Source organism: Molothrus ater, chromosome 3 (genome assembly GCF_012460135.2).
Source record: "Molothrus ater isolate BHLD 08-10-18 breed brown headed cowbird chromosome 3, BPBGC_Mater_1.1, whole genome shotgun sequence".
NCBI lineage: Eukaryota > Metazoa > Chordata > Aves > Passeriformes > Icteridae > Molothrus > Molothrus ater.
Genome location: NC_050480.2, coordinates 19,840,322 through 19,853,017, shown reverse-complemented (window position 1 = coordinate 19,853,017; position 12,696 = coordinate 19,840,322). Strand labels below are relative to the sequence as shown.

General features: G+C 36.1%; 1 protein-coding gene across 1 annotated transcript in view; it reads left to right on the top strand.

Annotated features, from left to right (window-relative positions):
- SPATA17 (spermatogenesis associated 17) overlaps positions 1 to 12,223 on the top strand; it is an 87,431-nt gene extending 75,208 nt beyond the window's left edge. The window contains exon 10 of the mRNA XM_036380465.1: positions 12,095 to 12,223. Within this exon, the coding sequence (XP_036236358.1) occupies positions 12,095 to 12,175 (81 nt within the window). The 3' untranslated portion in view covers positions 12,176 to 12,223. The remainder of the gene's footprint in view (positions 1 to 12,094) is intronic.
- Positions 12,224 to 12,696: the final 473 nt, after the last annotated feature.

Sequence of the window (12,696 nt, the reverse complement as noted above, 5' to 3'; positions counted from 1 at the left end):
ACAGGTGTTCTAAGATATTATGCCAGGTATGAGCCCAGGTTGAAAGAAAGGCTGTAAGTTTGTGCGTTTTTTGTTTGTTTTGATGCTCTCTCCAGGGAGCAAAGTACATTATTCTCAGAGCAGTAGGACTTCAGCGCATAAAAATGGATTTTAGAGTAACCTGCATTTCTTGTATAGGAAAAACCACAGTAACAGCTTTGTGCAGTTATGTTGGAATGAATGAGACATGGGAAGTAGTACAGACTGCTTGTTGTCTTAATGGTTTGACGTAACAGTCTACTGCTTCTTTCTTCAAAATTTATATTATGAATCAATTCTGGACTAATTTGCCCCATTTTAAATCATGGAATGATATCCACTTTGGAATACACTTCTGTGCTTATTCATGTAATGCAATGAAGAGCTGGGTCCAACGTGCCCTTTACCAACTCAGATTAAAAGGATATTCTACCATGATAAGCTGTATTATTTCTTCTCTTACAGTTTTTGTTGATAATACTTGTAGGGAAAGTGAAAGGCATATCCACATCAGGAGTGTTTTTATGAGTAGGTGATTTGCCATGTGTTAATGTTCTAGAATGGAAGTTATGGAATTATTCAGGACTAACCTTTCCACTTCAAATTCAAACTTCACGTCCATATAAACAACCTTACAAGCTTTGATGAGTTAATGTATAGAGGTAACCACACCTGAGGTAGAGGGGTAAGGTACAAAGGCTGAAACACACAGTACCACTTTCACAACTGTCCTGGGTTTTCTTCTCATAATGAGATTATTTGAGAAGGTATTTACATTCTGATTGTGATAATAAAAAGTAATAATATTCCTGGCTTGTAGCTTTGAGATGTGTCAGGATTTCTCACCTGTAGTCATGTGAAGAAATGGCAGCATGTACCAACCAAACACCCTGCTCTTTTAAAGAATAACTTGTTAGGTGTGAGAGCCGTAAACTTAGGGAGGGGAAAGGAAAAAGAGAAATAATAAAAACATTGCATATTAACAGACTTTGTGCACTAATGCAAAGCTGCTTGATTGAGCAGTGTAGTGTCAACCATGTCTATCTTCTAATGCTAAAAGTAATGCACATAGACAGAGTGACAATCAGAATACAGCCTCTCATCAGCTGTAATTAATCTTTTAGTTAACAAAGACTAGAAAACCTTCTCATCAGCCTCTTCTGAAGTCTGAGGCACCCTGTTTTTTGATGTTTGCATTCTGAGTAAAATTGTCCCCACCAGTTCTAACAAATTGAAACACCAGGCTAATTATGGCAGCTAATGAAGTGTGTGGAATGATCGCAGCTTGTCGTGAAACTGTTCCTTCAGCTCAGATTAGAGTTTCATCAATCACTTTTTTAAACTGATCCAGAATTGCTTCTGCCCAGTGCTTGGCATTTTTAATGCTGTTTCTGTAATTGGTTTTTTCCCCAAAGCTTAGGCTCTTTTTTGAAATATTACATTCTCAGGACAGGACTTACAAACTCCAGTTTATAAAAAAACATTTCATTATTGCCTCTATCAGCTGATCAAGTGCTAGAAAGGTAATAAAAGAAGCAGAAATATAAAATTTGATATATTGCTTTTAATCCAGCTAAAGGTAGCAATAAAGCATATACACATATATGTATATGAATCATTATTACTGTGGGCTGGATGTACACTGCAATCTCCTGAGACATGGTTTGTGGGCTGGATGGTTCAAATCCCACTGAAAGACCTAAATGAAATGAATGACTTCGTCTTAGCTTATTTCCTAGTGGATTGTGGTCCTCCATATATCACTCAAAGGGTTTGGCATGATTTGTAGTTTTTGCAGATGCCCAAGCCTTTGGCAAAAGGAAGGCCAAAATGTGTTGCTATTTAAAGAATTTTCACACTTCAGTTCAAATCTGAAGTCCTCAGAGAAGTATGGGAAACTTCACAGTATAACTTACATTGCTACTACATTGTCAATGAATAAATTAGCATATAAAACATTGTAAAAATTCCCAGTTCCTCTTCATTTATAAGATATAGTCCTACTCAGCTATACATTGAAAGTTCTGTATAGACATTAAAGGCATAGATGTTAAAGTCTCAGGCTAAATTCTTTCCTCAGCATGGCCAGCAAAATGTTGAGTCTAGTTCAGAAGTTATCCAGCTGAAAAATGAAACAAACTTTTGCTTATGCACGACCACAGACTTGCTGCACAAGTTGTTGCATTTAATATATACATAGCGTGTATTCATATCAGAACCAATGCAGCAGGGTTTTAGTTTTTTAATTGCTCAGCAAACTATTTTTAAAATTTGTGCCAATAAGTGTAATCCATATATTTTTTTCTGAATAATGTTGAATCTGTAACAATGTTTGGCTATAAATACTAGATGTTCTTCTCCCCAAACCTTTTAATCAGCAAGTTTGTCAGAACTAACTTCATGCCAATGCCAAAACAAGTCTGTGGCACCGGAGTGAGTAATCGCTGTAGCTGATGCTGTTTCTGAACTGTATCAAAGAACTGGTGGATTTACACAGAAGAAAAAGTGCCACTGAAAACATGACACATAAAGAAGATATGTTATCATATAAAAGAGTAAATACAGACAGAAAAAATAGCAATAGGTATTAGTCTAAAAGCTTTTGTTCCTATTTTATTGATTAATGAGAGCATGTGTAAACACTGGATGAGAGATGAGTAGTTTCTCTAGTGTTAGCCCATCTGCAAAGTAAGCTTCCTGCAAAATGAGGAAATATTCATGTTTGATCATTTCTATCTCTTCTGAAGGTAGCTTGTATTTCTGGAGGAGAAAAGCTGGTTTTCTCTTTAGCTTTCATCAGTGCTAGGACACACTGCTGACTTGTGTTTAGCCATTCGCCCACAAGGATCAGCAGCTCCTCTTCTGCAGAGCTGCTGCCCAGGCTGTCAGCCTCCAGCCTGCTTTCCTCTAGGATGAGTCTGTGCCAGGTGAATTTGTCCATCCTGTGTTTTGTAAGGTTCTGTCAGGCCATTTCTCCAGCCTGTCTGCATCACTCTGAGTGACAGCCCTCCAGTGTCTCCATGGCACCCATTAGTTTGGTGTGATCCAGGAACCTGAGGAGAGTGCATTCCATCTCCTCCTCCAGGCCACTGAGAGAGATATTAAGATAGGCCCCAAGATAGCACCTGAGGAAATATGTTGGTACCCAGGTCCAGTTGAGGAGAAGCCATTCATTGCTACCCTTTGAACCTGAGACTCCAGGCAGCAATTACATCTATTAGTCTGCAAATCTAGACTATAATTTACCAGCTTGGTTAAAAGGATTCACTGGGAGGTTGTGTTGAAAGCCTTGTTAAAGCTCAGACAGCATCATCCACTGTTCTCCTTTGATCTGCATATCTAGTAATTTAATCACAGAAAATATCAGGTTAGAAAGTGTCATCCAGAACCATGGGAAACCAGATGAAGTCTAGCTGAAGTACTGGTTTTGCTGCATATCAGAAGCTAAATAAGATAAAAAATACTTTCATTTGAGGATTTCAACTCAGAATTTTTCTTCCTTAACTCCTAGTGGCATGATTTTGGTAAGTTACAGAGAGTTGCAACTTGATCTTGGCAGGTTAAATATTTTCTGGCTTTAGCCTAGCAGGTTAAAAGTGGTTCTGAGTTTTCTTGGCAGTGAACACTTGGCACTGGCTTATTTTCAGCTGAAAAGAGAATGTGGTAGTTGAACAGATTTGACAATGAAGGGGGCAGCTTACAAATGGCCTAAGTCAAGATATTTGTCCCTAAGTGCAGTAGTTTCTAATGCAAGGCCTGTTGCTAGTGGAGTGTGTGTGATGGACAGGACAAGAAGCTGCTTTAAAAATACTGTTGTAAGAATACATCCTTTACTTTTTTCATCAGATGCTTTTTAAGTCTGTGGGTTTTTGTACTCAGGAATGTGTGTTGGGCTCCACCTCAGATTTAACAACTTCTTTAAAGGCCTATATATTTCTCATTAGAGTGTTTTTGTTCTTGCCAATGTTATTTATGAATCTTAAATAGATTAAGATGAACTTCTACTCCCCTCTTCAGAGATACTTTGTTAAAATACACTGTAAGAGCTAGATACTTGCATGACAATAGCAAATAAACACCTCTTGGGATTCTGAATACTTACTGAACTATTTCAACTGCACATTTGTTTTTTAGCCCAGATTCAGTAAAGTTCAAGGGTATCCAAGTATGAAATAGCTTGCAGAGAAATTCACATTGGTTTTTCCTAATTTAATTTACTTGTAAAAAAAGGCTACATCGTGAAAAAATAGAGTATTATCTTTGGCAATTTTGGTTCACATACAGACATGCAGAATAGAATTTGGGTGATGTTGTTTCATAACATTGCCTAAAGTATGGTAGAGTGTGCACTGTAACTTTGTGCAGGAAACCATACTTGTAATGTTGAAACTGACTCTGAACAGGTTTCAAGGTACCTGGAAAGTGTCTACATCAAGGTGACTTCTTCTTTAGGTTAGCCTTATACACTTAAAGAAATTAATTAACTGAACAGTTATTTATAAGAGAGACTGCATTTCTTTCTAAAGCATTGCAAAGCTAGTCCATGTTTGAGAGGAAGGACCAGACAGTGACTTGGCTTGCAGATCATTAATAAATGGAATAAATGAACGTAGAGGGTACAGCTGGGAATTCCACCCTTCCTTCCCCTTGGGCAACCACAATGACTGCAGGGTACCAAGTAAATGTAACAAATGCAAATTTGGACCACAAATCTTCATTGCTAGTTAAATTACACATGTCAAAAAGGACAGCCTAGTTTCAGATCCCAGGTTAATTTTACAGAGGCAATACTTACAGGAAAAAATAATTTACTGGACCAAGTCCTTCCTCTCTTTTCCTTTGTCCTTCCTTGCACAGAACTTCTATTGAAACCCAGAGATAATTTGCTTGTGAGAAAGGACATTAAGGGTTGACACATTTGTAATCCTTAATGAACATGGCTATCACAGAATATCTTACTTGTTTAGGAATAGTTGTGCTTTCCTTGTACAGTGACTTAAACTATTGCATTTTGAAGAGCATCATTATTTTCTGTCATGTCATAGCTTAATTTGTGCAGCTATGAAAGGGGATACACTTTTCTTCCTTTCTCTGAACTGCTTCTAACCATGCAGGAGCTAAAATAGGCTCTTTTCAAGCCTAGAACACATCCTCTCCTACCTTGCACAGATGAGGACAAGAAGTTTTAGAGCTTGATTGTCAGTTGCCTCCAACTATCTCCAAAGCACAAATTAGCACAATTTAGATGCAGAGCAATGAAAGGAAACTTCAGTGAGCACAGATGAGCAGCAGAACACTCCTTTCTCCAATACTCCAGAAACATAGGAATGGAGTTATAATTCCCATGTTTGGCTGTCCCAAGGGAGCACACGTGGCTGTGCTGCTCGTACTTGACACATCAGACAAAAAAATATTTAAATCCACGTGATTATCAAGTCAGTGGTTTTTCAAACTCATGAGCCATCATTAGAAATCTTTCACAATTTCTAGCAAGCACTGTTTGAGTTTGGCCTTCTCATTTTTAATTCATAAAATAAAAACATGTAAGAGTCAGTGATAGTTATAAATATCCATGAAAAATTAAGGGTAAAAATAATGAAATGTTTGTTACATAAATTAAATAGCAATTAATGTTTTCTTTTTCTGTTTGGAAGATAGGATATTAAAATAGTGTTTTTAAATTTCCTACTGTGAACATAATTTCCTGATTCTTTTTTACAACACATTATCATAATAAAAGACTAAAACTAACAAATAGAAAGAAACTTGCCTGATGTAAGTGTAACACAGAAGGTTATAAAGTTGCCTTTTATGACGGCTATACAATATCATTTTATTTTAAGATCTAATAGCAAGTTGATTCAAAGGGTAAGACTTAACAAAGTCATTAAAGCAAGTAGAAAATTGCCTTTTACCATAGTCACCCAGTCTTTTTAAATCAAAGAGTTTTATTGTTGGTGGTGATGTTTGCATTTGCAGGAGGTAATTAGGGAATGAGTTAGACATCACACTCAGAGCCCTCAAGCTTGTCAACAAGGACCATAAAACTTCACTTGAAAAAAGAAAAGTCAGTTTAGAAGACAAATTATAGAGACTAGAGGGAAACAGGATCATAGCATTTTGAGTCAGTTTGACCTCTGCTGTGTCTATCCACAAAATGGAGAAACTCATGTATGCTTCCATGAAAACTTTATTGCTCCTACCAGAAAGAACAAAATGTAGAGATTTTCATACTGGTAGCAGTAGTGGACAGTTGAAGGAGGAGGCAGAGGTTAGTTCCTCCTTCTCCTCCTCTGCATTGTATTGGTAAGCTGAATAGGGAAAGGTGCAGTTCTACTCCCTTCATCACAGCAGTGGTCACTTGTCAACTGTGGGGCAGGGAGCTCTGATGAGGCTCTTCCCTGGGAGTCAATACCCCTGTGCTGACACAATGAGATCCAGTCCCTAAGGCATGATCCAGGCTTTTGTTATTATCTCTTATATGAAGGGGCTGGTTGACCCAATTGGTTAGCACATTAGCTTTTCAATTTTATGGCCTCAAGTCATGGAAGACCTCTTCCTAGATTTTGGTTTTTTTTTTCTTCACAGCAGAAAGTAACATTGGCAGTCTGTGCCCACCAGCCAGAGAAACAGAGTTATGCCAAACAACTGTGTCCTGAACTTAATGGCTAATTAGCTGTTTAAGCTGTGCCCAAGAAATAGGTTCTGTTGCCCATGGGAAGTAGTGTGAAGCTGTTATTAATGTCCCAGCTCATATCTCTTAGTAAGTCTTATGAGCAGTGCTGCTTAAAGAGACTAAATGTACAACAGGGAATTAAAAATTATAGTACCCCTTTCACTGACTGAAATATTGTAAACTTGTTACACTGGGGCCAGGATTGGTGTCAATGTACTTTGTGTGAAAAGTGCAATAGAAGCATTAGTATTTGACAGCCCTGGTTGAAATAAGTGAAATTAATGGAGCTCTTTTCATATACGACAAGGCCATGGCACCCCTTTCATGCTGCTTACAGACAGAGAAAAGTCAATACTTTTTTATTACTTGATGCTGACCTACATTTTGCACTACAAGTGCCAGGCCCACTAATTGGTTTCAGTTGTGAGAAAAGTTTGCCCCAAAGAAACACTGGAGCAGATAAATCAATCTTTTTTAGGGTAGCTTAGTAGGTTTTGAGTACTTGAAATGACATTTGTGTTGTATTGACAGAATGGGTTGTTACATTCATTTTGTCATGTCAGAAGGCCCTGTACTAGTTGGAACTATTGTTAACCAGTATTGATAAATTTGCTGAGACTGAAAGTTAGCTGGATCAACATTTTACTTGTCTAACAGCTTGCTGTTTCTGTTTTGCTTCCTTGTTAGAGACCTCTGTGGATATTAGCAGATCAGGAGGCTTACTATGACAGCTCCATTTAAAACTTTATTTTACTATTACAAGCATTAGGATCATAGGAAACTCTTAGATATGAGCACTTAGTGTTTAGCAGGTGGGGTTGTGGACGAGAGCTGAGCAGTGACACTAGGCAGTACTGCCTGGTGTCCAAAGGAGCTGTGCACATGGGATGTCTCCTGACTTTGTGGGAAAGCAGGATTGCTCAGTGTCTTACCCTACACTAAGAAAATTCCTGCTGCAGGGACATTTGTACAGAATTTTCTACTGCATCCTTTAAGATCTTGGTGTGTACCTGTGGATATTAATTTCAAAGTATTGTTTCCTGGTTTTGCTACTCAGTAGCATGAAGATAGAATTATTATTCCAGCAGCTGTGCCCGTTTTTCAGTTATTCCTTCTGCCATTAATTCCTAATAGAATTTACATTCAGAATAGGTATTCTATAAAGAGAAGAACAGAAGAGACCTAATGTCTCTATAGGAGCAACAGATACAATTCCAGCACTACAAAAAAGTTTTTCTCAGATGCAAACTTTTCATGGATTGGTTTGCCTTTTACACAGCACACGGTGCCATGGTTGACATAAATGCATTTATACACTGTCTCTTTAGTATTTTTTGATTGACTCAGAAGAGGAATCACTACTCTGAATATCTGTTATTGATGGAATGATATACATTTCAGAGAATGCTTGTCATTATGCAATTTATATTTGGAACTTCTGCACAAGTTGCTTCTACTAACCCATGAAAGAGTTCTATATTTGTACAGCCTAACACAAATTTAATCTCAATTCATGCAACCAAATCTTTACTTGTTCAGCAAACGCAAGTTTTGTAATTACAGAGAAAGGAAAGACTATCCTATCCTGTAAATCAGATAATATGAGTTTATTGTATGCTTATTGTTCCAAGTTTATCACATGCTTAACAGTTTCATAATTATTATGGACTTGAGAGATTTGATAAGTGAAATTACCCTGAAGTGTGCATGCAGGAGCTCAGAATAAATGGTAATAAGAGTGCTCTCTGGCCTTAGAATCTGAGAGTCAATCCACTACTGCTGTTTGTCTGTTCTTGCTTTTGTCTGAGGCAGCTACTTTCTACTTCATTAAATTTCCAAGAAGATACTCAATGGTAATTCCTATCTCATTTTTAACTGCATTTTTGTATTACGGGATATTGTACAGTACTCTCAAAATTGCTTGGAAAGAAACACTCTTAGTACAAATTTGTTTCTAGAATATCACAGAAGTCATTTTCAAGGGCCTCCAAACCAATCTGAAGGTCTGCAAGGTCTTGTTCTTTTGCCAGCATTTGTACGTGATCTGTATTTATGTAAGTCTGCATAGTCAGATGAAAAATGTCTTTGGAATTTGCTTTAATAACATTCCAAATATAGACTATGTAACCATTTGGCAAGTCTAATCTATGACATCAGAGTGCTGATTGAAACAAATCTTTGGTGGCTTTATGCCACCTTTTCTGACTCCATTGTTTCGAACTGATGAGCTCACAAGCTCAAGTATACAATACATTGAAAGGGTCTTGTGAAGCTCTGTCAGCTGAACTTGAGTCACTTACAATTTACTAGAGTGAAAACAGTCAAAGCTGGACAAATTTAAAAAGGAAGTGTTATATCAACTTTGTTTGGGAATTTCAAAGTAGTTCTCAGTGTTGAGAATTTCAGCTCTCTGATCCTGAGAGTTATATGGGAAGATTTAAGAATGCATTGTGGAAAAATTCCAAAAAGCTCAGCTCTATGCTCCTGTGCTCCCAAGAGCAAAACTATAGACTGGGCTTACCAATACGTGTAAATTCATATTTGTAAGTCTATTCATTCCAGCTACCAAGAGAGAGGAACTGATGGTGAAAATAATTTTGATGAAGCCTATTTTTCTCCATTCACAACCTATGTTCTTCAAAAGGATTATTTACCTAACTTCATAACTTCTATGCTATGTACCAAACAGCCTAAATTCAAGATGATTCCCATCACAATCAATGAGCAGTCCATCACTATGCTTCTCTTCATGTTTTGAGTGGTCATTTCACCATTCCATTAGATGAATGTAAGAACCTGGCCTCCAATTCCTTTCCCTTTGTGCTGTGAGGTAGATCCTGCAAGGCCAGGTGGTGATTTCAGGCCTTATTTTATTTCTCTGTTGAAACCTGATTAAAATCTTTATCTTCAAATACAGAAAAAATAGAAACAAGATCTGTTTCCCAAAATATATTTATATTTTAAATGCATGCTATGCAATTTTTACCTAGTATACTTCCTAAGTTTCTTTAATTAATGTAACTCTAAAGCCAAGAATGCTTTTATTTATCCATCAGACTCTGTAATGTTCCCTAAATATGGTCAAACATAACCGCTGTCATCATAATCAGAGCCAGTTGTTTAAATGCTCAGTTGTGAGTATCTAGTGGAATAGTTTTCAATAACAAAATAAACAGTACAGCTGCCAAACCAAAGTAATCTTACACTGAGGGGGTGTGTGGCACAAAAAATTTCCTCTTTGTCATTTTGATTTGAGTTTGAAGCTGGACCTGGGCTTAGTTCCAGTTCAAAAACACTGTTCACTTCAAAGGCTCCTAAATCGTCCCAAGGAGCTAATTTTGGCAGCCAATTGTTTTTGTTTGGCTAGGAATCCTAATAGCAAAAGCCGTCTGCTCCAGCAAATAAAGATCTCTGCATCGCTCAGCCTTTCCATTCCTGATTTTATCCTGATAGTGGCTGCACAGGTTTCACTGATTTCCCTGTCTCACCCAAAGTTCACCGCTTGCTAAACTGTTCACAATTTGTTAAACTGTACGTAACTGTCCTGCATGTAAATTAATGAGATACTTTCTGTTTTAAAAATAATAGATACCATGTTCTGCTCTGAATTACTGCTTAATCCTAAATTATTGCTGGATTATCTGCTTGCTTTCTCAGCAGCTAGAGCTGGTTTGTTGATTTTTCCATTCCCATGAACAGAATTAGTCTGGTTAATTTACTGAATTAAATATAACTAGCTTTGCTTTAGAAGGAAACCATTTGCAGTTGTATTGGAGATACTATAATATTTATTAGAATAATTATATGGACAAAGTTTCCTATGGTAAGAAGGTGCTTCTGATGCTGAATAGACACTGAAAATTAGAATATTGTGCCATTCTAAAAGTTTAATATCAAAATATGCAAATAGGCTATTTCTGTTGAATAAAAAATTGGCCAGTATAAGGCATAGAGAAACATTAAAAAGTAAACTTGTGAATCCTTTAGGAATGGGATAGTACTCACTTTCACACCACACATGGATTATTTAATTATTTAATTTTGACTGTAGGTCTACCTTGCTATTTTAAGATTTATGCACCAGAAATTTGGAGGAATGATAGTAAACAAATTTAAGTGTGAGATGTAAGAAATCATATGTTCTCAGTTTGACAAAGTGCAATGAAGATGAAAGACAGGTGGGCCCAGTCAGTGTTTGCATGAATCTTACTTGAAGTCAGAGGTGCTTTATTGATAGACGTACAGCTGAACTGTGCTCTGTGAAGTAACTAAATCCAAATTGTCCAGGGAATGATAATTCTGCTTCATGTCCTTAAAAAAAAAAGTTTTTATTCTCTTTTAAAGATGAAATGAAACCTTTCAGATTGGGAAATGTGTTGAAAAGATAAAACTTTTCCCTTTCTTTAACTCATGGCCTCAGACATTCCATGATGTTTCAATTTCTTCCACTTTCACAGAGCTACATGTTGGCAATAAAAAACAGTACAAAGTATTCAGAACAACTCCTTAAAAATTAATCATCAGATCCTAGAAAGCTGAGAGTTCATCTGTGGCATGTTACTTTCTAAAAGTAAAAGCCATTTTAAAGCAAACCAAGTATTTTCTATTGTTATACTATCCTCAGTACTTCAGGTTCAAGGAAATAATTTTATTAAGAAGGTTTTAAAACCTTAATCTTAAATACCATGGACTTGCTAATCATTTACCATGAGTATTTTTTACTAAGTAGACAAATCAAAATATGGTTTAGAACACTTTGTTTTACTATCTTGTGTGTTGGCTGAATTTATGTTGTATTCTTAAGGCACAGCTTCGCTTGTGTTTCCCTTATTCAATTTAGATTTTTAAGCATTTGCACTAAAAAATTGAATGTAATAAGCAAAAAATTTACCTTGGGGAAAAAACATGTTCAGGAATCACCCTGCTTCTAATCAATTTATTGCCACTAGTGCTTAATTAATAGATATTAATTTTTTAAAACTATTTCCTATGTAGCTGTTTTAATACCGCTATTTCAATGTTAACCAGGGTAGAAAAGTTTAAATATAGCAAGACTATTGTGCTTTCTTTAACCTGCCTGGTTTCCAGGGAGGAGAATAAACTTTTGTATACCATGATTTGCAAAATATAATTTCTAAAGCAGGAAATTTCTGCAGTTCTTCTAGTTGCTGAGAGTTTGAAATACATATTTGCTTTCAATTAAATCCATTATTTTGCTCCTCTTCAAGGGAATATTCATATAATGTAAAAATGTATATTTAATATTCACTATTTTGCATAATTTGCATTCTATCTATATAATGAATGTAACTAGAAGACAATATTTAGAACTCTAAAATCCCTCAAAAAAAAGCCAAACCCACTTAAGCCTAACATAATTTTTTTCTTTCTTTTCTTTAGGACTTTGAAATACTGTTTTCATCCATTGCTCTCTTTGAAAAGTTTGGAAAAACTTACTCCAGCACTGGGCAAATACTGTAATTGTCCTGGAGACACATGAAAAGTAGCCAATAAATGTATTTCAGCAAATATACAGCAGTATGTTGACTAAATGTTCCATAAAATACTCTTTTTGTGATGGATACTGTGTCTGAAGTAGTTTTAATTGATTTTGCTTGAACTTTAGGCAATGTGGCTTCCAAGAATTATCAAAAATGAATTAAAAAAAAATTTATCTTAAAGTAAAAATTTCTGAAAAAACTGTATTTTATTTAGTATAAATAATTTAGAATACAAAATCAGAGTCATCAAGTAAAATACTCAGAATCACATTTATTTATTACACATTTGTAAGTGAGGTTAACACTAAAAAAGGAAAAAAGTGTAAAATTTATCTCTCTTTATCCCCTCACAACTATAAATGTATCTGGTTCATTACTGTTGTTCATCATCTTCAGTGTTAGGTATCCTTGACTGATCCATGACTTCAGAAGTGCAGGATAGGCATTAAATGGAAGATAACATATTTTCAATCCTGTTAGCATTTCTGTGGGTGAAGGAAC